We start from the raw sequence: 26,423 nt of genomic DNA, 5'->3' as shown, positions 1-26,423 counted from the left end.
TTAACGCGTTAATTAAGATTAATTAATTACACAAAAATTAACGCATTTTAATCGCACTTATTTTTGCACCGCGGAACGTTTCTCACTGGATGAGTTTCAGGGGTACCGATTATACTGGAGCACCAACTAACGTTCATGACTTCAGACAACAACAAACCACGGTGAACAATAGTCAAACGTGAACGAAGAAGCTGATGAGACCGCTTTGGTTGGCCCCGTGGATGGGACATTTTGTTTTAAAAAACGGACGGATGGAAGCGTCGATAAGAGCACGGTTGTTTGCAAATTATGCAAAAAGGAATTTGCATATCACCGCAGCACATCAAGCCTCAAGTATCACCTCAATGCAAAACATATAGCAGCTAGCGTGGAAGCTAGCGTGGACGTTAGCCCGACTCGGAGTACAAGGACCCACACCCAATTCGCGTTGATCAAACAGTGGCCTATGCAACAGAGAGATTTTATTTTTCATCAGGATATTGGAAGAATAGGAGGGATTGAGGTCAATCACTGGCACTTTTTTATTTTATTTTAAATGGTACACTTTATGTTGAACTATTTATTACGTTGTTGGTGCAACTGGCACTTTATGTTGAACTGTTTATTGTTTTGGCCAAGGTTATTGAGAGAGTTGGACTGAAATTGATTAGATTTTTTAAATCAACTGTTGGTAAATCAACAAAGTCTGTTATGGCCTCTGAAGCAACAGAGAGATGTTTTCTAATAGTCAGGGTTTCCAATGTTCTGAATGTACTTGAAAGTATTGTGTTTTACTTCAAAAACAAAGTGTTATAGTTTACAGAAGGTCTACCTACCTATAGGCTACCTGAATCTCTGAAATGTACTATATTCCTAAATATGCTATTGCTACACTTTATGGCCAGTGTACCACCTTGAAAAAAATAAACAATGTTTTGTTGCTTAAGCTTATGTATTCAGTCATTATTCAATGGTATACTAAAATCCATGTGAAAAAAATTGCTTCTCACTGTTCTCAGGTCAAATATTTATATGTGATTAAAAATGCGATTAATTGCGATTAATTAATTACAAAGCCTCTAATTAATTAGATTAATTTTTTTAATCGAGTCCCGGCCCTACTATAAAACAATACATGTAGTTATTCAGGGAGTACGGAAGAGGATTAGGGACATTTTAAATCAGGATTATGACTTTAAAGACAAAACGCTTAAGAAATATTTGGTTTTCTTTCAGCAACTTTGAGCGTTAAGTCGAACAAAGTCTAGTCATCATTAAAACCTAAGTAATATTTAAATTTAAAAAACGTCTCTTTTTGACAGGAAACATGAACGCTTTAAGCATCATAACTGACCACTAGGTGGCAATGGAGAGTCTCCTAGTTGTGATTGTAAAATGTACAAAAAGACATTGAATTAAATGTGTTTGTGACTTACACAGAAGTGCAATGAGGAAGAGGAGGAGCAGAGCGAAGGCCTTCTTCATGCGGCCGCTAACTGAAGCTGCTGCGGGAAAACAGAGGAAATAATGTGCAGGATTTTAATCACCTGGAGCCGAGTCACATGCGCAGAGTGGACACATAAACCTGCTGGCATGTGAGAGCAGTGTGTGTGCTGTACAAATCCACTGAACAATGCAGGGAAACACAGGCTCACACACACCACTCACATGTTCAGACACACACACACACACACACACACACACACACACACACACACACACACACACACACACACACACACACACACACACACACACACACACACACACACACACACACACACACACACACACACACACACACACACACACACACACACACACACACACACACACACACACACACACACACACACACACACACACACACACACACACACACACACACACACACACACACACACACACACACACACACACACACACACACACACACACACACACACACACACACACACACACACACACACACACACACACACACACACACACACACACACACACACACACACACACACACACACACACATCATACCTCGAGATGGGAGATGTTTTATTTTAGACTTTAAGGCAGCGAGCATCAATGAGACTGAGTCTGCACAAACAGAGGAGACGATTAATGATTATAAAGGCGTGCACACACACATGCACCACACACACACATAATATTGTTACGCAATAATTCTTTTTGTTTTTAATAACATGGTCTATTTTTTACTACTGTGATAGCTGGGTAGACAGTCACTCACCTGAGGGTATTCACCTGTTTTTAACATATATAGATTTTTAAATGATTATATTTGATTTGTTTTTAATCTCTACCCTGTATGTGCCTCTATCTCCCTTAAGAAGGGGCTGCCCTAGCATTTTGTTGATGTTACCAGTTTGTGACCGGGCAGCTCTCGGTCAGAGATAGTTATTGTTGTGGGACACCTGGAACACATCCTTCTCGGGGTGTAGATGACCCTGAGCCATAAGAGACAGCTCTAGTTAGATTCAGGGTCCAGATTTGTTTAGTCTCGCTGATGGAGAATGTTGATTATTACACTCTGAACTAGTTAAAACCTCGAGCTACAGAAGGGGTCTTCAGGATTGATTGTGGCATCTCATCCGTGTGGTCAGCTCGTAACCCGTGACATGTCTTGTGAATTCTCCGGCCGAAGCTCCAAATAAACAGTCAGTGTTTGCCATCGAAGCTCCAGCTCTCCTCGTCTCCTGGGCTCAGAACAGTCTCACAATACACACAGAAGGATTCACACTTGTATTTCTGTTTTTTCAAAGCACACGTGTGTTATGTTTCATATACTGTACATGTAAATAAAATCCACACACAGAAAAAAGTTTTACATATGTATTTTTGATCCACACATTTGTTTTCCGTTTTAAACCGCTGCACCTGCAAACACAAACCGCTTTCTGTGCATGCATCGCTGTGCATTCCTGTGTGGGTTTTTTGAGACTCCCCTGACGGTCACCCGATTCGTAATTTTTTCTAACTATAGCCAATCAGATGTCTCCTCCAGTCCAAGCCATTTATTGCGTTCATGACGTAGCCCTTCATGCTACGCATTTTACCCTAACCCGGACTGCGCAAAATGCGTATGTGAAGCACTACGTCATGAACGCAAGAAATCATACCCTCGTGGGGGCGCGCTCATGTGATTGGCTTAGAATTGAGGAGACATCTGATTGGCTATAAATTACAAAAAAAAAATTACAAGTGAATCGGGTGACCGTCAGGGGAGTCTCAAAACACCCACACACGAATGCACAGCGATGCATGCACAGAAAGCGGGTTGTGTTTGCAGGTGCAGCGGATTTAAACGGAAAACAAATGTGTGGATCAAATTATTTACATGCAATGAAACGTAACACATTTGTGTGTGCATTGAAAAAAACAAAAGTGTGGAACCGGAAATACAAGTGTGACTCCTTCTGTGTGCATGTGTGAATTATGAGACTGTTCTGAGCCCATAGTCCTGTTTCCATTGCTTCAGAAGTTTCCCCCACAATAACAATTTGTAATATTTAGTTTGTGTAGTGTTCCCTACCATGCCCTTCACATAGGCATTTAACAAATAATCATAGAAGGAAAAAAGTTCTCACCCATCAGACTGTAGAAGGCGCCTCTGATCCTTCCCCAGTATCCAGCACTGGGACCCTTACTGGTGTTCCTGGTGTTACTGGGGGTCTTCCAGAGGAGCGGCCCCTCGGAGGACGAGTACCCGGAGCTCTCCACCCCGCTTTGAGTCCTCTCTTTCAGCTCCGCTCCGGATGTGAACCCCGGCCTGATGGAGCAGCCCAGCCCAGAGTAGAGGCTCCTCTCTGCGGGAAAGGAGGGGCGAGGGGAGGTCGTGGAGGGGGAGGGAGTGAGGGGGGGGCGGGGGGTCACTATGGAGGAGGGGAGGAATGGCACCGTCCTCATTGGGGGGTCAGACTCTCTGATCAGGGGGGAGAGGGGAGGGGCTGGAGGGGAGACAAACACAGCTTTTTGTGAATAAACTTGACAATTTTGTTAAAAAAAAAGCCCCTTAAAGCTACTGTTTCCTCACAGGAAGCTCAGAACGATGCGCGTTTTTCAAAATAAAAGCCCCAGAAAATAACTATAATTTCAGTAATCTCAGATTTAGATGTTTCTTTCACTCGAAAGTAACTGTATAATTCCAGGATGCTCAGATTTAGACTTGTTTTTCAAAATAAAAGCCACAGAAAGTATCGTTCCAGGAAGCACAGATGTAGATTTGGTTTTCAAAATAAAAGCCTAGGAAAGTAATGATCATATCAGTAAACTCAGTTTGGGATTTATTTCAAAAATAAAAGCCCCAGAAAATAACTGTATAGTTCAAGGAAGCTCACATTTAGACTTGTTTTTCAAAATAAAAGCCCCAAAAATAAAATGCACGTTCCAGGCAGCTCAGAATAATACTAGTTTTTCAAAATAAAAGCCCCACAAAGTAACTTCATTATTGTAGGAAGTTCAGATTTAGACTTTTTTTTCAAAATAAAAGCCTTGGAAAGTAACTACAATTTCAGTTAACTCAGATTTGAATTTTATTTTCAAAATAAAAGACCCACAAAGTAACTTTATCCTGACAGGAAGTTCAGATTTAGACTTATTTTTCAAAATAAAAGCCCAAGAAAGTAACTTCATCATTGTAGGAAGTTCAGATTTAGACTTGTTTTTCAAAATAAAAGCCTCGGAAAGTAACTTCAATTTCAGTTTACTCAGATTTGGATTTTCTTTTCAAAATAAAAGCCCCAGAAAGCGACAATACAGCTGCTGCTATATATATTCAAATTTTCTTTATTAGGATAAACCCCTTGAGGTGAATCACCTCGTTTTCAAGGGGGTCCTATCAATGCATCCTTAGCACTGGAAATATAGGCATTGTGATGCAACATTTTTGGACTTGTCTTTGGAAAATATCTGGAACTAAGGTCTGTGGTTGAGACAAATTGAAGAGACGGATCATGTTTTGTTCTAGGACATTAAATCCATCAGCAGCGACCCCACTGGTGATTTCTGAAGAGCTTTTTGTCGAGGGAACCAGCAGCTGACTTCAGGGTCGAACTACAGAAACACGTCCTCACTGCACCGCTCTATGGAGATGTTCTTACCTTCGTAATGGCCAGCAGTGATGGGCGTTTCCGTGCCGACAGAACTGGCATTGCTATTTGCTCGGCTCGGTGTCCGAGAGACGGACTTACGGGTCGCCGCCTTCTTCTTAAAAACCCTGACGATAAATAAAACAAAGACAGAGAATTTTTGTCATTACTTTAAAACTTGGGTTTTCTATTTTCTTGTTTTTACATGAATGAGAGTTTTTCAGTCTGTGGCTATAAGTATGGTTTTATTGTCTCGTGTTTTTCACATTTGTTTTTTGTCCTATTGGTTTTGTCTAAGTGTATTTATGCTGCTTTATTTATTGATGTACAGCACTTTGGTCAACACTGCTGTTTTTAAATGTGCTGTATAAATAAAGTTGTATTGGATAGGATTACACACTGAGTGCTACTGACACATAATTACAAAAAAATGCAACGTACTTGACGGGGGTTTCTCGGTAGGAAATGTTCGTAACGCTGCTGGAATCAGACTCTTCGTCCGAGTTGTAGTAACCACCGGAAACCAGACGGGAACTCCTACGAGCCATCGCTGAAGAACAGAAAATAATAAAGGGAACTCTTTAAAGTAGAGACACTACATACTGATATACACCTGAACATCAGCAGGAGAGGACTCTTTAAAGTAGAGACACTACATACTGATATACACCTGAACATCAGCAGGAGAGGACTCTTTAAAGTAGAGACACTACATACTGATATACACCTGAACATCAGCAGGAGAGGACTCTTTAAAGTAGAGACACTACATACTGATATACACCTGAACATCAGCAGGAGAGGACTCTTTAAAGTAGAGACACTACATACTGATATACACCTGAATATCAGAAGGAGAGGACTCTTTAAAGTAGAGACACTACATACTGATATACACCTGAACATCAGCAGGAGAGAACTCTTTAAAGTAGAGACACTACATACTGATATACACCTGAACATCAGCAGGAGAGGACTCTTTAAAGTAGAGACACTACATACTGATATACACCTGAACATCAGCAGGAGAGGACTCTTTAAAGTAGAGACACTACATACTGATATACACCTGAACATCAGCAGGAGAGGACTCTTTAAATTAGAGACACTACATACTGATATACACCTGAACATCAGCAGGAGAGGACTCTTTAAAGTAGAGACACTACATACTACCTGAACATCAGCAGGAGAGGACTCTTTAAAGTAGAGACACTACATACTGATATACACCTGAGCATCAGCAGGAGAGGACTCTTTAAAGTAGAGACACTACATACTGATATACACCTGAACATCAGCAGGAGAGGACTCTTTAAAGTAGAGCCACGACATACTGATATACACCTGAACATCAGCAGGAGAGGACTCTTTAAAGTAGAGACACTACATACTGATATTCACCTGAACATCAGCAGGAGAGGAATCTTTAAAGCAGAGACACTACATACTGATACACACCTGAACATCAGCGGGAGAGGACTCTTTAAAGTAGAGACACTACATACTGATATACACCTGAACATCAGCAGGAGAGGACTCTTTAAAGTAGAGACACTACATACTGATATACACCTGAACATCAGCAGGAGAGGACTCTTTAAAGTAGAGACACTACATACTGATATACACCTGAACATCAGCAGGAGAGGACTCTTTAAAGTAGAGACACTACACACTGATATACACCTGAACATCAGCAGGAGAGGACTCTTTAAAGTAGAGACACTACATACTGATATACACCTGAACATCAGTAGGAGAGGACTCTTTAAAGTAGAGACACTACATACTGATATACACCTGAACATCAGCAGGAGAGGACTCTTTAAAGTAAAGACACTACACACTGATATACACCTGAAAATCAGCAGGAGAGGACTCTTTAAAGTAGAGACACTACATACTGATATACACCTGAACATCAGTAGGAGAGGACTCTTTAAAGTAGAGACACTACATACTGATATACACCTGAACATCAGCAGGAGAGGACTCTTTAAAGTTGAGACACTACATACTGATATACACCTGAACATCAGCAGGAGAGGACTCTTTAAAGTAGAGACACTACATACTGATATACACCTGTTAAACATTTTTTGAAGTAATGGCAGCTGCAGAAAAACATCTGGAAGTAAAGCTAACAGTCATCATATTTAAAGTAGCAGCAGTATTAGTAGTTAACGTAGGGCTATTGTTAAAGTTGTAACAGTAGTAGCAACACTAGCAGAAAGACAGATGCTCGGTTGGTTAATCTCTACAGTTTGTAATCCTACTAATCTACAGCAGTCACCCTCCTGCTGCTCACACACTAACACACACTAACAGAGAACATATAAAACACACACAGAGAGAACAGCACAAACACAGAGTACAAATACTACAGAGCAATACTGCAGAAAGATAATACACAAATGCATCGTACCTTAACGGACCCACCATACTTAAAGCCAGGGGGAAATCTTTACACAGGTTTGGCGATGCAGATGAGGAGTTGTGTTCATGTTGTTAACTTTCAGAAATGCAGTTATTATGCAACAGGCATCTTAAGACGAGCGATGTGATTGGCCGCTGTGTGCAGATAATTAGCATAAACCACATCTCACAAGCTTTCCTGCAGAATCATGTGAAACAGACTTTCATGCTACGACTCAAACCTGACGAGTATTACCTCAGAATGTTCCACAAAACCTTCACGGTCAATGTTCGTGGTGGAAAGTAACTAAGTACATTTACTCAAGTACTGAACTAAAGTACAACTTTGAGGTACTTGTACTTGACTTGAGTATTTCCATTTTTTTACTTTGTACTTACTCCACTACAGTTCAGAGGTACATGGTGTACTTCTACTCCACTACATGTATTTAATCCCGTTAGTTACTTCACAGATGTGGATGAATGATGTGAAATCTAATCAAGTGTTGAATCAGACTTTAGTTCCACCTGGAGTAAATCCACCAGCTACCCTGCAGTATACAAAGTCATTCAAACTACACTGAACAAAAATATAAACGCAACACTTTTGTTTTTGCTCCCATTTTTCATGAGATGAACTCAAAGATCTAAAACATTTTCTACATACACAAAATAACCATTTCTCTCAAATATTGTTCACAAATCTGAAAAGATCTGTGATAGTGAGCACTTCTCCTTTGCCGAGATAATCCATCCCACCTCACAGGTGTGGCATATCAAGATGCTGATTAGACAGCATGATTATTGAACAGGTGTGCCTTAGGCTGGCCACAATAAAAGGCCACTCTGAAACGGGCAGTTTTGCTTTATTGGGGGGTCTGGGGGGGTCCGAAAACCAGTCAGTATCTGGTGTGAGGCTTAGGCTTAGGGTTAGGGTTAGGGTAATGTTGTGAATCGAGTGGCCTGTGTTCATCGTCCATAACATACGCCTGCCCATACCATAACCCCACCACCACCATGGGCCACTCGATTCACAACATTACCCTAACCCTAACCCTAACCCTCACACCAGATACTGACTGGTTTTTGGACCCCCCCAGACCCCCCCAATAAAGCAAAAATGTGGCCAGCCTAAGGCACACCTGTGCAATAATCATGCTGTCTAATCAGCATCTTGATATGCCACACCTGTGAGGTGGGATGGATTATCTCGGCACTATCACAGATTTTTTCAGATTTGTGAACAATATTTGAGAGAAATGGTTATTTTGTGTATATAGAAAATGTTTTAGATCTTTGAGTTCATCTCATGAAAAATGGGAGCAAAAACAAAAGTGTTGCGTTTATAATTTTGTTCAGTGTAGCTGCACCTTTAGCAGCTTTGAGAACACTTTCATGATCAATCATTATAAAACAGATCATATATATTATTCTGAAACGGACCAATCTGCACAATGACTACTTGAGGAGATTTTAGCTGAGCGTGCATGTTTCTGCTGAACTCGTTCACGTGAGTTTCTCCCTAGATGCTTTTAGTTTGCGTCAATGTCTGAGCCTCAGGTGGTACACACATGTATATTTCCTGCAGTCCTGTCACAATAACAACTTACTAACTTGTGGTACGTTTCATGACGTCAATAACTTGTTCACATGCATGTTTGTAGACAACGATCAAACCATCGTTGAATCTGCAATATTGTCCTGCCATTAGAAGACTTATGCATTAACATTATCAATGTGTTATTGTATTATACGTTGTGACAGGGCCATCCGCTGTGCAGGGGGTCTTTCTCTCCCCTTTGGCTTCCCCCTGTCACTCCTGCAGACACTGATCAGGTGTGCAGTGGATTCAGGTGAGGGAAAGGAGACGGGATTGTTTGTTGGAGAAAAAGAAAAGCTTTGGTCTGTGAGGAAGAAAGCCTTTTGCGAGAGACAGCTGTTTGCATGTGGGTAAAGTTGTGATACTTCAGGGCCGCTTGAGGAGCTTTGAGACCCCATTGAGGACCAGCAAGGACTCACAGCACAAACCAAGCGTAAATATCAATATTATTTCCCTTTCTCGGCATCCGGTGAGTCCCTTCTTTTTGAATATGCTTTCTTCTTTTGGCCGTGTTTCGCTTGACGTGGATTATATGTTTTTGTGGAGTGACTCTGGCCGAATCGAGAACATTGCGTTTTAAATTGCACATTGCCTGAGAATTACTCCAGTTATATTTTGTATTTGAGTTTTGGTGGAGGTGTTAATAAACAGTTTTCGAGATGCCAGAGCAACTCTAGGTTTTAGATTGGGAGGATATTATTTAGAGGACTAATCAGCCCCTCTCTTTTTCCAGGTGGAAGAACCACAGAGGCTCCTGTAACTAGGCTTAACATATAAACTGATTATTACAGACTCAGAGTAAAGTATATTTAGGGTAGATGACAATCAGTTTCCAATGTCTGACTGTAACGACTTGGTTCATCTCAAGGGGCTATCCTTAAATGAAGTTAATATTTTCTTTTCTTTCTTTAATTAAATATAATAAATGTGTTGGTCTTTTGAAAGTGTGCACTGGCATAAAGAGGTGTTAAAATAAAGATAATAATGATGAAGTGTCTTCTTCCGGATATATGAGTTACCGGCAGGGTTCGTTTCATGAACTAGTTTGCACCACATCCTCGTTTAGTAGTGTGCACATCATAGCATATAAAGAAGAATGAAATAAGTTTTAAATGTTGGATTCTCTAGCTCACTCGTGATGCATTTGTGCAAAAAAAGAAAATGATTGGTACACGTGATATGTGAGAAAGTCTTATCTTATTTGAATAGTTATAAACAGCTACCTCCGGTTGTATTTAACTCCATATTGTCAGAAAGTCCACCAACCTTTTAGCATCTGCCTCTGATCCCTGCCTTCACGACGTATCCTGAATCACACCGTGCCGTATCCTTAAAACACACACACGTGTCGTCTCAGAACATTTACCCGCTTGCTGTTTGAGTTCTGCAGCGTTTAGCGTTCATTTGACAAGGAAGCAGAACAGCAGAGACACTTCCTGTCTGAAGCTGCTGAAGAGAGAGAGAAAGGGAAGCTGTGGTCCAACAGATAGAGACAGGAAGCCACACACACACACACACACACACACACACACACACACACACACACACACACACACACACACACACACACACACACACACACACACACACACACACACACACACACACACACACACACACACACACACACACACACACACACACACACACACACACACACACACACACACACACACACACACACACACACACACACACACACAGGGCGTATTTCAGCTAAACCTGATGATTATCTGATCACTAAAGCCAACGATCCTCATGCTCAAACTGCTGAAGCCTTTTCAATAAAGCTTCCACACTGTAGTTTAACAAGAAGGTGGTCAGAGACAAATGGTGTCTGAATAATAAAATGAAGGAGGGTGTTCTTTAAGATGTGTACATATAATATATCTTGCAAAAAGACACTGGAAATAGTGAACCTTAAGCAGAAACTCACTGCATGTAAACCAGGATGATTCGGTCTGGTGTTGCATATTATTTAAAAAGACAAGCTGGGAAAACATATAGGATAACTCCATGTCGATGTGTTACATGCAAACTTTAGCGGTCAGGGCCGCCGCTTGCGAACAGGCAAGGCAGGCAACTGCTTGGGGCCCCGGACCAGAAGGGTGCCCCTAAAGAAGGTAGATTAAGAAGGTCCACAGCAACGACAACATGAACCACCCTTTAATTTACTGCAACGACATGTCGGGGAACCCCCTCAAGGCGGCCCCATGCATAGCCAGCCGTCAAATGCTGCTTCTTAGATTAAGTTTCGCTGTCTTGCTCTGCTCTGGGGGGGGGGGGGGGGGTTGGGGCGCCACTGATGGTGATGAAAGCTGGTTGGAGGGGCCCCCGGTGAATGTTTGCCGAGGGCCCCCACAGACTTTAGAATTGCCCACAATGATTTGAATGTACTAAATGTTGTCCTCTGATCATTCAACTGTTTAACAGAATAAATGGGTAATGTTTGTTTTACGTTGACAGACTGACGGTGTTAATGCTGTAAACAACATCAGTGCATCGCCATGGTTACAGTTGACTGTTTACTGTAAACATGACAACACACAGGAAGTGATTATTCTGCAGCAACAAGAGAGGTCTTCATGTGATATGAATGACATCACTGATCTCTTTTAGAAATGTGTTTATTTGAACTCTCCTTCGATGCAACCACCACGATGTTTAGGGAACATGTTAACCCTTTATTTTATTAATATGATTATTTGCAAACACCAGGTTCCAATAAGTTGGCACAGGTGTGTTGCATCAGGATAAAACAATGTGCTTTATAAATAATAATAATAATAATAATAATAATCATACATTTTATTTAAGGCGCGTTAAATATTCTAAGGAGGTAAAAGCAACACATAACGTCATTATGTTTTTATTTCCTTCCCTCCCTCTCTGCCTGCCTCTCTCTCTACTTCCTTACTTTCACTTGTTCACTTCCTCCTTCCTTCCTCCCTTCCCTCCTTCCTTCCTTATATATACACTGTACATATATTTTAAACGTACCTCAGTATGCAGGTCCACAGAGCTGCAGCTTCTGTATAAACCACATCTACTCAGCAGAAAATAAACCCTCTACTTTCTTCCTTTCCTTTGATCCACTCCTCCCTCCCTTCCCCCCTCCTCCCTTCCCCCCCTCCTCCCTCCTCAGTAAGAGGAGATAAGTTGTAAAAAAAGGAGCAAATATACAAATAATATAAAAACAATTACAAAAAACTATCCTACCACTTACAAAAATGTAAATAAAGTTAAGAAGTAATATGAATATGCAAAACAGTAAGTACGACAATATAACAAATATATACAAAAATGATTTCCATTATATTACATGTGTTGCGTGAGAGTGTGTGAGTGTGTGAGTGTGTCTGTCAGTGTGTGTGTGTGTGTGTGTGTGTGTGTGTGTGTGTGTGTGTGTGTGTGTGTGTGTGTGTGTGTGTGTGTGTGTGTGTGTGTGTGTGTGTGTGTGTGTGTGTGTGTGTGTGTGTGAGTCTCTCTGTGTGTGTGTGTGTGTGTATGTGTATGTGTATGTGTGTGTGTGTATGTGTGTGTGTGTGTGTGTGTGTGTGTGTGTGTGTCATATTTCAATGGGTGCAGGGAATACATTCCTGTCTCACACACCGTGCCCGCCTCAAAGAGTATATGAAAGCCAAACAGTGGATTGAACTTTGAAGTGTCCTTAGTGCAGATTTGAAGAGGACGTGGAGATGGAGATATTTCAGACCTCAGAGTTGAGAGACAGCATTTCAAATGAACTCAGAGCAGCATGTTATTTCCTAAACCTGAGGCCATTTAGAAACAGAAAGAAAGCAGGAGCAGAGGTCCCTAACGTGTCGTCTGCTTCTGTGGAGAAAACAGACGCTGCCCTTTCACACAGTGAGCTTCCTGTCTCTGGAGAGAGAGAGGAGGAAGAGGCTTCAGAGAGAGAGGAGGAAGAGGCTTCAGAGAGAGAGGAGGAAGAGACTTCAGAGGGAGAGGAGGAAGAGGCTTCAGAGACAGAGGAGGAAGAGGCTTCAGAGAGAGAGGAGGAAGAGGCTTCAGAGAGAGAGGAGGAAGAGGCTTCAGAGAGAGAGGAGGGAGAGGAGGAAGAGGCTTCAGTCAGAGAGGAGGAAGAGGCTTCAGAGAGAGAGGAGGAAGAGGCTTCAGAGAGAGAGGAGGGAGAGGAGGAAGAGGCTTCAGTCAGAGAGGAGGAAGAGGCTTCAGAGAGAGAGGAGGGAGAGGAGGAAGAGGCTTCAGTCAGAGAGGAGGAAGAGGCTTCAGAGAGAGAGGAGGAAGAGGCTTCAGAGAGAGAGGAGGAAGAGGAGGAAGAGGCTTCAGAGAGAGAGGAAGAAGATGCTTCAGAGAGAGAGGAGGAAGAGGAGGAAGAGGCTTCAGTCAGAGAGGAGGAAGAGGCTTCAGAGAGAGAGGAGGAAGAGGCTTCAGTCAGAGAGGAGGAAGAGGCTTCAGAGAGAGAGGAGGAAGAGGCTTCAGTCAGAGAGGAAGAAGATGCTTCAGAGAGAGAGGAGGAAGAGGCTTCAGTCAGAGAGGAGGAAGAGGCTTCAGAGAGAGAGGAGGAAGAGGCTTCAGTCAGAGAGGAGGAAGAGGCTTCAGTCAGAGAGGAGGAAGAGGCTTCAGAGAGCTCAGCACCTTTCCTCTCAAACCCTCCATCCCCCTCCTCATTAAAGCAGAGGTCAGCCTGCACAAAGCCACACCTCCTTCACCATCCTTTTCCTCTCCTCTCACCTCCCTCCATCGACTGATTCCCCCTCTCAAATCCTACAGAAATGTGTGTTCCCTTTTCACATCCTGAGGTAACGTTAGCCTCTTTGGTTCTGGCTCATCGTGCCGTCCGTGTGATCACAATTTAATTCAGCAATTGCACATTCATGCTCTAAATTCAGAGACATATTTGAGGGTTTCAAGGCAAAATGTTTTTGTTGTTCCCCTCTTGGTGTATATCAGTATGTAGTGTCTCTACTTTAAAGAGTCCTCTCCTGCTGATGTTCAGGTGTATATCAGTATGTAGTGTCTCTACTTTAAAGAGTCCTCTCCTGCTGATGTTCAGGTGTATATCAGTATGTAGTGTCTCTACTTTAAAGAGTCCTCTCCTGCTGATGTTCAGGTGTATATCAGTATGTAGTGTCTCTACTTTAAAGAGTCCTCTCCTGCTGATGTTCAGGTGTATATCAGTATGTAGTGTCTCTACTTTAAAGAGTCCTCTCCTGCTGATGTTCAGGTGTATATCAGTATGTAGTGTCTCTACTTTAAAGAGTCCTCTCCTGCTGATGTTCAGGTGTATATCAGTATGTAGTGTCTCTACTTTAAAGAGTCCTCTCCTGCTGATGTTCAGGTGTATATCAGTATGTAGTGTCTCTACTTTAAAGAGTCCTCTCCTGCTGATGTTCAGGTGTATATCAGTATGTAGTGTCTCTACTTTAAAGAGTCCTCTCCTGCTGATGTTCAGGTGTATATCAGTATGTAGTGTCTCTACTTTAAAGAGTCCTCTCCTGCTGATGTTCAGGTGTATATCAGTATGTAGTGTCTCTACTTTAAAGAGTCCCCTCCTGCTGATGTTCAGGTGTATATCAGTATGTAGTGTCTCTACTTTAAAGAGTCCTCTCCTGCTGATGTTCAGGTGTATATCAGTATGTAGTGTCTCTACTTTAAAGAGTCCTCTCCTGCTGATGTTCAGGTGTATATCAGTATGTAGTGTCTCTACTTTAAAGAGTCCTCTCCTGCTGATGTTCAGGTGTATATCAGTATGTAGTGTCTCTACTTTAAAGAGTCCTCTCCTGCTGATGTTCAGGTGTATATCAGTATGTAGTGTCTCTACTTTAAAGAGTCCTCTCCTGCTGATGTTCAGGTGTATATCAGTATGTAGTGTCTCTACTTTAAAGAGTCCTCTCCTGCTGATGTTCAGGTGTATATCAGTATGTAGTGTCTCTACTTTAAAGAGTCCTCTCCTGCTGATGTTCAGGTGTATATCAGTATGTAGTGTCTCTACTTTAAAGAGTCCTCTCCTGCTGATGTTCAGGTGTATATCAGTATGTAGTGTCTCTACTTTAAAGAGTCCTCTCCTGCTGATGTTCAGGTGTATATCAGTATGTAGTGTCTCTACTTTAAAGAGTCCTCTCCTGCTGATGTTCAGGTGTATATCAGTATGTAGTGTCTCTACTTTAAAGAGTCCTCTCCTGCTGATGTTCAGGTGTATATCAGTATGTAGTGTCTCTACTTTAAAGAGTCCTCTCCTGCTGAGGTTCAGGTGTATATCAGTATGTAGTGTCTCTACTTTAAAGAGTCCTCTCCTGCTGATGTTCAGGTGTATATCAGTATGTAGTGTCTCTACTTTAAAGAGTCCTCTCCTGCTGATGTTCAGGTGTATATCAGTATGTAGTGTCTCTACTTTAAAGAGTCCTCTCCTGCTGATGTTGAGGTGTATATCAGTATGTAGTGTCTTTACTTTAAAGAGTCCTCTCCTGCTGATGTTCAGGTCTATATCAGTATGTAGTGTCTCTACTTTAAAGAGTCCTCTCCTGCTGATGTTCAGGTGTATATCAGTATGTAGTGTCTCTACTTTAAAGAGTCCTCTCCTGCTGATGTTCAGGTGTATATCAGTATGTAGTGTCTCTACTTTAAAGAGTCCTCTCCTGCTGATGTTCAGGTGTATATCAGTATGTAGTGTCTCTACTTTAAAGAGTCCTCTCCTGCTGATGTTCAGGTGTATATCAGTATGTAGTGTCTCTACTTTAAAGAGTCCTCTCCTGCTGATGTTCAGGTGTATATCAGTATGTAGTGTCTCTACTTTAAAGAGTCCTCTCCTGCTGATGTTCAGGTGTATATCAGTATGTAGTGTCTCTACTTTAAAGAGTCCTCTCCTGCTGAGGTTCAGGTGTATATCAGTATGTAGTGTCTCTACTTTAAAGAGTCCTCTCCTGCTGATGTTCAGGTGTATATCAGTATGTAGTGTCTCTACTTTAAAGAGTCCTCTCCTGCTGATGTTCAGGTGTATATCAGTATGTAGTGTCTCTACTTTAAAGAGTCCTCTCCTGCTGATGTTCAGGTGTATATCAGTATGTAGTGTCTCTACTTTAAAGAGTCCTCTCCTGCTGATGTTCAGGTGTATATCAGTATGTAGTGTCTCTACTTTAAAGAGTCCTCTCCTGCTGAGGTTCAGGTGTATATCAGTATGTAGTGTCTCTACTTTAAAGAGTCCTCTCCTGCTGATGTTCAGGTGTATATCAGTATGTAGTGTCTCTACTTTAAAGAGTCCTCTCCTGCTGATGTTCAGGTGTATATCAGTATGTAGTGTCTCTACTTTAAAGAGTCCTCTCCTGCTGATGTTGAGGTGTATATCAGTATGTAGTGTCTTTACTTTAAAGAGTCCTCTCCTGCTGATGTCCAGGTGTATATCAGTATGTAGTGTCTCTACTTTAAAGAGTCCTCTCCTGCTGATGTTCAGGTGTATATCAGTATGTAGTGTCTCTACTTTAAAGAGTCCTCTCCTGCTGATGTTCAGGTGTATATCAGTATGTAGTGTCTCTACTTTAAAGAGTCCTCTCCTGCTGATGTTCAGGTGTATATCAGTATGTAGTGTCTCTACTTTAAAGAGTCCTCTCCTGCTGATGTTCAGGTGTATATCAGTATGTAGTGTATCTACTTTAAAGAGTCCTCTCCTGCTGATGTTCAGGTGTATATCAGTATGTAGTGTCTCTACTTTAAAGAGTCCTCTCCTGCTGATGTTCAGGTGTATATCAGTATGTAGTGTCTCTACTTTAAAGAGTCCTCTCCTGCTGATGTTCAGGTGTATATCAGTATGTAGTGTCTCTACTTTAAAGAGTCCTCTCCTGCTGATGTTCAGGTGTATATCAGTATGTAGTGTCTCTACTTTAAAGAGTCCTCTCCTGCTGATGTTCAGGTGTATATCAGTATGTAGTGTCTCTACTTTAAAGAGTCCTCTCCTGCTGAGGTTCAGGTGTATATCAGTATGTAGTGTCTCTACTTTAAAGAGTCCTCTCCTGCTGATGTTCAGGTGTATATCAGTATGTAGTGTCTCTACTTTAAAGAGTCCTCTCCTGCTGATGTTCAGGTGTATATCAGTATGTAGTGTCTCTACTTTAAAGAGTCCTCTCCTGCTGATGTTGAGGTGTATATCAGTATGTAGTGTCTTTACTTTAAAGAGTCCTCTCCTGCTGATGTTCAGGTCTATATCAGTATGTAGTGTCTCTACTTTAAAGAGTCCTCTCCTGCTGATGTTCAGGTGTATATCAGTATGTAGTGTCTCTACTTTAAAGAGTCCTCTCCTGCTGATGTTCAGGTGTATATCAGTATGTAGTGTCTCTACTTTAAAGAGTCCTCTCCTGCTGATGTTCAGGTGTATATCAGTATGTAGTGTCTCTACTTTAAAGAGTCCTCTCCTGCTGATGTTCAGGTGTATATCAGTATGTAGTGTCTCTACTTTAAAGAGTCCTCTCCTGCTGATGTTCAGGTGTATATCAGTATGTAGTGTCTCTACTTTAAAGAGTCCTCTCCTGCTGATGTTCAGGTGTATATCAGTATGTAGTGTCTCTACTTTAAAGAGTCCTCTCCTGCTGAGGTTCAGGTGTATATCAGTATGTAGTGTCTCTACTTTAAAGAGTCCTCTCCTGCTGATGTTCAGGTGTATATCAGTATGTAGTGTCTCTGCTTTAAAGAGTCCTCCCCTGCTGATGTTCAGGTGTATATCAGTATGTAGTGTCTCTACTTTAAAGAGTCCTCTCCTGCTGATGTTCAGGTGTATATCAGTATGTAGTGCCTCTACTTTAAAGAGTCCTCCCCTGCTGATGTTCAGGTGTATATCAGTATGTAGTGTCTCTACTTTAAAGAGTCCTCTCCTGCTGATGTTCAGGTGTATATCAGTATGTAGTGTCTCTGCTTTAAAGAGTCCTCCCCTGCTGATGTTAAGGTGTATATCAGTATGTAGTGTCTCTGCTTTAAAGAGTCCTCCCCTGCTGATGTTCAGGTGTATATCACTATGTTGTGTCTCTACTTTAAAGAGTCCTCTCCTGCTGATGTTCAGGTGTATATCAGTATGTAGTGTCTCTGCTTTAAAGAGTCCTCCCCTGCTGATGTTCAGGTGTATATCAGTATGTAGTGTCTCTACTTTAAAGAGTCCTCTCCTGCTGATGTTCAGGTGTATATCAATATGTAGTGTCTCTACTTTAAAGAGTCCTCTCCTGCTGATGTTCAGGTGTATATCAGTATGTAGTGTCTCTACTTTAAAGAGTCCTCTCCTGCTGATGTTCAGGTGTATATCAGTATGTAGTGTCTCTACTTTAAAGAGTCCTCTCCTGCTGATGTTCAGGTGTATATCAGTGTCTCTACTTTAAAGAGTCTTAAAAAACATTGTTTAATTGTTTGCCTGACCAATCGTAACAGGGCTCCTTGTAGATAAAAAAGTGTTTTAATTTGAAAACTTCAGAATCTGTATTTACCGCCATTCAAATGACAGCCAGTCTTTTCACCCAAAAAGGGGGCGTGGCCTTGCATAAAGGGAAAGCACCCGGATGTGCTGCTCTCAGCTATTGGGCCTCTTTAACAATCAAGTACAGAATAGGACCAAAAAGGATCATCCTCTCAACCATCATGAAGTCAAACACACAAACAGTGAGAGCATCAGTACTTGTGTATAGACAAACTTCAGAGTACTGGGATGTAGAGCGTGTGTTTGCTCAGGGCGACTGTAACCGGTCCATTATCTGACCATTGACACACAACAACTGGCAGAACAAAAGCAATGTGAGGGCCGGACAAAGAGGTACAATGACAGAGGGGGAAGCACAGGAATGTGAGCTCCAGTCTGATATGTGGGTTAAAGCCAGCTCTAATGAGTGGAAACAGCACAGGAATGAAGGAAAGTACAGAAAGTATGCAGAGTATACTCCTCATCAGTCACAACTGAAATACTGTGGCTAACTGTAGCTCAGTGACTCAGCAGATGACTCATCGTTACTCGGGCTCTTTGTGAAAGAGGGAGGAAACACAAACTACTGAAGTCTGTTTATATCTTACACACTTACTGTAAATATACTATCTCTTTGTAGTACAACTGGAAAATACACCTTTTAAACATCAACATGAGTAGAAGTACTCAGATCTTGTACTTGAGTAAAAGTAGAAGTACTCCGATCTTGTACTTGTACTTGAGTAAAAGTAGAAGTACTCAGATCTTGTGCTTGAGTAAAAGTAGAAGTACTCAGATCTTGTACTTGATTAAAAGTAGAAGTACTCAGATCTTGTACTTGATTAAAAGTAGAAGTACTCAGGTCTTGTTCTTGAGTAAAAGTAGAAGTACTCAGATCTTGTACTTGAGTAAAAGTAGAAGTACTCAGATCTTGTACTTGAGTAAAAGTAGAAGTACTCAGATCTTGTTCTTGAGTAAAAGTAGAAGTACCAGAGTGTAGGAATACTCTGTTACAGTAAAAGTCCTGCATTCAAAATGTACCTCAAGTGAAAGTAGAAAAGTATTCTCATCAAAATATAGTGAAAGTAGCGACAGTAAAAGTAGTCATTGTGCAGATTGGTCCATTTCAGAATAATATATATGATATGTTTTATAATGATTGATCATGAAAGTGTTCTCAAAGCTGGTAAAGGTGCAGCTAGCTTGAATGACTTTGTATACTGCAGGGTAGCTGGTGGATTTACTCCAGGTGGAACTAAAGTCTGATTTAACACTTGATTATATTTCACATCATTCATCCACATCTGTGAAGTAACTAACGGTATTAAATACATGTAGTGGAGTAGAAGTACACAGTAGCAGAAACTGAAATGCTCAAGTAAAGTACAAGTACCTCAAAATTGTACTTCAGTACCCATTTACTTAGTTACTTTACACCTCTGGCTAATTGTGAATGTGGCTAACTGTATTAGCTTAGCATACTTAGCTACAGTAACTGTTATCCATCACAACAGCAGGTTGTTAACTGACAAAAGCATCACTTAAAACCCACATTAAAACTAGATATTTACACATAAAAAGCACAGTGAACACGTGTAAACATTAGACATATAATAAACTACTGTGTAATCTACTTACCTCTGTGTGTTGTGAAGGATTTCTCAGTTTGAAAAAACACAAAGAAAGAACCAGCAGCATTCAGCGGGGTGACGGTCAGAATCTGGCCGGAAAAGGTGCTCCTCTTTCGGCCTCAACAGCACCGAACTCCTCTTAAAGAAACATGGTTAAACTCAACAAAAAAGTCCGATGAAAAGCACCTTAATACTTAAAGGGTGTTTTTAACTGATGAAAGTGTAGAGGTCTGTGTCATTTCTGCGGTCAGAGACGGAGAAACAGACGGAGCTCACTGACAGCTCGGTGTCTGTTGACAGTTGGAAAGATAACAACTAAACACAGCAACACTTCCGGTCTGCGTTTTCAAAATAAGAGTCCGCAGTAGTGCCTTGTCTCCTGTTTTATGTATTTTATTTATTTATTTTTCACTCTGCACCACCATAGCGATGATGCTGTAACTTTGAAAGTGTTTCCGGTCTCCTCCTCTGGTTCATGCCGGAGCACATGTGACCACGCATGTGACAATAAAAAAAACAAATGGCGCCCCCTAGCGGTGGTTCATCTAATGCTGTTTCAGGAGCTGCTGTTCAGACTGCAGACACACAGTGGAGCCAGCGGACCAGTAAGTTCTCTAAATACCTAAATACCTGTTATCAACACTGAAGACAAGCTCTTAGGCTGCACTGCTGATAGGGAATCAGTTATTTAGATGCAAACTAAACCAGAATATCTTTATAAGATAAGATAAGAGCTACTTTATTCATCCCAACTTGGGACATGTTTGCATTGTAGCAGCACAGTGGCGAGCCGTCAGGACAGATATTCTAAAAAATAATATTTGAAAACATTACCAAAAAAAAGTATATATTTTGTTACATTTTTAATTAGTTTTACCAAAATAACTTGATTTAATTGTATTTAAAATAAAATGTCCAAAGAAATAAATCCTTCGAATCTGCCTGTTCAGTTTCTGTTGGAATGTTAAGGGTTAAATGCCGTCTCTGCGAGTTACTGTGAAGACGGGAGAGCTTGTTGGTCCCTCTACATCAGGGGTCTCCAACACGTCGATCGCGAGCTACCGGTAGCTCGCAAGCTCTCAATAAGTAGCTCGCCAAGCAAATCCAACATATAAAAAATACACACAACAAAAAAAGAAATGTAATTAAAAGAATCTACCCTATGCATAAACGAAACCTCAATCATAGCGAGTTCTATCTACTTACTACAACTTTATATCTATCTAACACCCCTCCTCCCCCCACCCCCACCCCCACAATGAATATCGACCAATCACGTTCTTGCTTGATTTGCGGGACCAGCGTTGCAGTCGGGAAGAAAAGCAATGTGGAGCGGCAGCTCACCGCTTCATAAGGAGTTTAACCGTGATTTTCCTTCTGGCAGAATCGACACAACACATCAGCCCCATTGAACACAGCCTAGTCATGCCAGCCTATACAGCACATGAGGGGCAGAGTTTTACTCTGTGTGTGTTGCAACTTGCATATATATTTATTGCACTTGACGCACACACACGCATGGCGTAATTTCCACTGGGGACAGGGGGGACATGTCCCCCCCACTCTTCAAAATCCCGTTTGTGTCCCCCCACTCTACAAATATGTTTATTCTTTTTTTTACCGCAAGCCGTCATCGCCCAAAGGGGCACACAGCCTCTGTGAGTGAGCGAGACAGAGGGAGAGAGAGAGCTAGAGAGAGCACACATTTATCTATTTAATATAGATGTACAAAATAAAGTAAGAAATCATTCCAATGTGTACTATAAGACAGTAAAAAAAAAAAAGTTTAAAATTATGTGATTAGTAAAATATGCATAAAGAAATAAAGAATGCTAACTTAAATAAGATAAAAATAAACAAGTTTAAAGGATTTGTTATTGGTTGTGATCATATTCTTTACATGTTACTTGTTAGATGTTTTTATCCAAAGCGACTTACATACTCAATACTGTGGACAATCCCCACAGGAGCAATTTGGGGTGAAGTGTCTGGCCCTGGGACACAACCACATGCTGACTGCAGCGGGGTTTGAACCTGTGCTCCCCTGATCCGAACACCAACGCACTACTCCACTGCGCCACGCGCCACACGCCTCCCTGTGTGTTCTAAAGATGTTTGGATTATTGAAAAGTATACAGCTCCCTTTCATATGAGTGTTGAGAGCTGTATCCATAAATTCATGTTGTGCTCAAAGATTGATGCATTTAACTTCATCTTTAAAAAACAAAAATCTTCCCAGGGGTGCATGCCCCCAAATAAAGCAGGTTAAAATAATTAAATTGCATACATTTTCTTTTAGTAAACACTGAAAACGGGTCCCACAGACCCAAACAGCACACAAAGGTTAAAGGTAAGCATATAATAATGTTAAAATGTGCTAAATATATACACTGCAAAAAACAAAAAAAGAGGAGTAAAAGTAGCTCACGACTTGTTTTATTTTTTGAAAGTAGCTCTCATCCTAAAAAAGGTTGGAGACCCCTGAGGGCCAGCTATAGTAACTGAAGGAGAGAGTAATGTCAATGAAATCACAGTACAATTGACCAATCATATGTTCCCTCTAAATGGGTTGGCTTTATTTTCGCGGACTTTATGACAAATTCCGCCTGCTGTGAAGTTTTTACATATGTATAAAGAGGTGTAGTGACGCGTCCTAAAACCCGGAAGTAAGCTGCTCGGGTTCCCTCGACAGAAAAGCAATGGGATTTCTCCATAGGATTTAGGAAAATAGCTGGAAATAAGGTCTGTGGAACGAACCCAGTGGCGGCGCCAGGGTATGGCTGGGGGTAGGCTACGGCAATACCAATAAATGGCTTAGCCCAACCTTAGCCCCACCATGAAAAATTATGTTAAAGTAAGCAAAATAAAGTCCGCCAACTCGTGCGGAGTAAATTGCACAGACAGCAGTTAGTAAGATTGATTTCAGTAGCGACTTGTCTGGAAATACCGAAGACTAGAAACGGTTTTGAAAACTTTTGTCACGTAGTGATCGTCTTCTCAATAGAACATCTTTGATAATGTCCTCTGGCCAATCAGAATCACGATAACGGCGTGGTGTTGTTGCAGGAAGTCCCGTTGGAGAATACTTTTGCTGTAGTTCATCTCGATGATTGATAGGTGTGTGAACTGTCTTTCATTTTGACACACAGAGCAATGGGGGGCTATCCGCCCTTATCCACAATGTAAAGTAATTCACACAGCCTCTTCCCTCTCCTCTCTGTGAGGAGCAGCAGGTTCAGCTTTCAGAACAAAGTAACAAAAAACTAAAATGGCATTCATTTTTTTAAATATGTCGTGTAGTTCACACCGCAGTAATTTTCCCACTTTAGTTACGATATAGTTCCGAAATGTCGCGTTCACACCAAAAAGAGCCGGAACTAAAATGAGTTCATGAGAACCTTTTTACCCCCTTTTCCCGTCCCTGCTAGAGAGCAGGTACTTTCGTGGGAGAAAAGGGTTCCTATTTCTGTTTGGCTGGGCGGATTGCAAACCACGCCCCGTAAAGCTCCATAAAAGTTTTGTGAAGCCGCCATTTTATTATCCTTGCATTAGCATTATTAGCATTAGCATTAGCCCAGCGCACAGACGCAGAGAGACTAACTTATGGCAACACAAAATAAAACATGGGAGCAGTGGAGATGAGGAGGTGTCGGCGTTCTGGCGATTTACTCCGAAGGCTTCAGTAGAAGCTGCTGGAAGCCAGTCCCCAACTCCGGGGACTTCCTGCCGGGGACTTGGGGTGGCAGTATACGCCGTGAAGTTGTTTGCGGCCTGCCAGTAAACCTAAACCAGAACAAGAAGAAGTGATGTCAGCGGCTTCATTTGCCTAATCGTCCCTCAGGGACTTATTCCGGTGTGAACGCGATCTGTACTTAGTTCATGAGAACTAAAGAGTTCTCATGAACTAAGTTCTGATGAACCTTTGTGGGAAAAGTACTGCGGTGTGAAAGCGCCTAATGTAAAGTAATTCACACACAGCCTCTTCCGTCTTCTCTCTGTGAGGAGCAGCAGGTTCAGCTTTCAGAACAAAGTAACAAAAAACTAAAATGGCATTTATTTTTTTAAATATGTCGTGTAGTAATATATTTATTTATTCTTCTTCTCAAGAGAGCACCAGAATGTGTATTTTATGTTAGTATTTAAAAAAATCTCCTGGGGGAGAATCCCCCCAGACCCCCCTGCAGGGGTTGGGTTTTCAGCATGTCAACTCTTTCACCTGTGGGGAAATTGCAGGATTGGCTCCAGGGCGCCCTTTTTATTTACTACAAGACAAATTTGCCTTTTTATTTCATACAGTTCAATTTGGATTGAGACAGGGAAATAATCTAAACCTCACGCGTGGCGTTTCACTGTCAAGGGGAGCGTGTATGTAATTACATTGCAAATACTGACTTGAGCCCCACCACTGTATGGGTTAGCCCTACCATAGATGACCCAACACAAATACTCTGGAGCCGCCACTGAATGAACCTGTTAGATAAATGCACGTTTTGTTCAGCCGGATAATATCCACATGTCTATCTTTTATAATTTCAAATCATAAATCGAATCGATAGATTTATGATGGATAGATTTATGATTAGCATAAGTTCGTTCATGATGGTTCACTTCAGTGATAGTGGTGACATCGTTGCGAAATTATTAACCGAGTCATTTTCAAGATTGAGTTTGTAGTATATAAGCAGCAGTCAGTAGTATATTAGTAGCAGTCAGAAGAATATAAGCAGCAGTCAGTAGTATATTAGCAGCAGTCAGTAGAATATAAGCAGCAGTCAGTAGTATATAAGCAGCAGTCAGTAGTATATTAGTAGCAGTCAGTAGTATATAAGCAGCAGTCAGTAATATATTAGTAGCAGTCAGTAGTATATAAGTAGCAGTCAGTAGTATATAAGCAGCAGTCAGTAGTATATTAGTAGCAGTCAGTAGTATATAAGCAGCAGTCAGTAGTATATTAGTAGCAGTCAGTAGTATATAAGTAGCAGTCAGTAGTATATAAGCAGCAGTCAGTAGTATATTAGTAGCAGTCAGTAGTATATAAGTAGCAGTCAGTAGTATATCAGTAGCAGTCAGTAGTATATAAGCAGCAGTCAGTAGTATATAAGCAGCAGTCAGTAGTATATTAGCAGCAGTCAATAGTATATAAGCAGCAGTCAGTAGTATATTAGCAGCAGTCAATAGTATATAAGCAGCAGTCAGTAGTATATAAGCAGCAGTCAGAAGAATATAAGCAGCAGTCAGTAGTATATTAGCAGCAGTCAGTAGTATATTAGTAGCAGTCAGTAGTATATTAGCAGCAGTCAGTAGTATATTAGCAGCAGTCAGTAGTATATTAGTAGCAGTCAATAGTATATAAGCAGCACTCAGTAGTATATTAGTAGCAGTCAGAAGAATATAAGCAGCAGTCAGTAGTATATTAGCAGCAGTCAGTAGTATATTAGTAGCAGTCAATAGTATATAAGCAGCACTCAGTAGTATATTAGTAGCAGTCAGTAGTATATAAGCAGCAGTCAGTAGTATATTAGCAGCAGTCAGTAGTATATAAGCAGCAGTCAGTAGTATATTAGCAGCAGTCAGTAGTATATAAGCAGCAGTCAGAAGAATATAAGCAGCAGTCAGTAGTATATTAGCAGCAGTCAGTAGTATATTAGCAGCAGTCAGTAGTATATAAGCAGCAGTCAGTAGTATATAAGCAGCAGTCAGAAGAATATAAGCAGCAGTCAGTAGTATATTAGCAGCAGTCAGTAGTATATTAGCAGCAGTCAGTAGTATATTAGTAGCAGTCAATAGTATATAAGCAGCAGTCAGTAGTATATTAGTAGCAGTCAGTAGTATATTAGTAGCAGTCAGAAGAATATAAGCAGCAGTCAATAGTATATTAGTAGCAGTCAGTAGTATATTAGCAGCAGTCAGTAGAATATAAGCAGCAGTCAATAGTATATTAGTAGCAGTCAGTAGTATATTAGCAGCAGTCAATAGTATATAAGCAGCAGTCAGTAGTATATAAGCAGCAGTCAGAAGAATATAAGCAGCAGTCAGTAGTATATTAGCAGCAGTCAGTAGTATATTAGTAGCAGTCAGTAGTATATTAGCAGCAGTCAGTAGTATATTAGCAGCAGTCAGTAGTATATTAGTAGCAGTCAATAGTATATAAGCAGCACTCAGTAGTATATTAGTAGCAGTCAGAAGAATATAAGCAGCAGTCAGTAGTATATTAGCAGCAGTCAGTAGTATATTAGTAGCAGTCAATAGTATATAAGCAGCACTCAGTAGTATATTAGTA

General features: G+C 41.1%; 1 protein-coding gene across 9 annotated transcripts in view; it reads right to left on the bottom strand.

Moving 5' to 3' along the window:
- Window positions 1-20,524, bottom strand: part of LOC307045394 (uncharacterized protein) — a 35,630-nt gene extending 15,106 nt beyond the window's left edge. For 3 of the 9 annotated variants that reach the window (XM_079691034.1, XM_079691037.1, XM_079691041.1), the window contains exons 1-6: window positions 10,370-10,523; window positions 5,527-5,635; window positions 5,098-5,213; window positions 3,586-3,945; window positions 2,015-2,074; window positions 1,416-1,484 (exon numbers count right to left, since the gene is read on the bottom strand). In XM_079691034.1, coding sequence (XP_079547160.1) covers window positions 1,416-1,484; window positions 2,015-2,074; window positions 3,586-3,945; window positions 5,098-5,213; window positions 5,527-5,635; window positions 10,370-10,379 — 724 coding nt within the window. In that variant the 5' untranslated portion in view covers window positions 10,380-10,523. Of the gene's footprint in view, window positions 1-1,415; window positions 1,485-2,014; window positions 2,075-3,585; window positions 3,946-5,097; window positions 5,214-5,526; window positions 5,636-7,513; window positions 7,660-10,369; window positions 10,524-20,150 lie in introns of those variants that run through there. The other 6 variants (XM_079691039.1, XM_079691035.1, XM_079691038.1 and 3 more) reach the window with 6 other exon arrangements.
- Window positions 20,525-26,423: the final 5,899 nt, after the last annotated feature.

The sequence above is a fragment of the Notothenia rossii genome, assembly GCF_949606895.1.
Source record: "Notothenia rossii genome assembly, chromosome: 1".
In the NCBI taxonomy this organism is placed as follows: Eukaryota; Metazoa; Chordata; class Actinopteri; order Perciformes; family Nototheniidae; genus Notothenia; species Notothenia rossii.
This window is presented reverse-complemented; position numbering and strand designations above follow the sequence as displayed.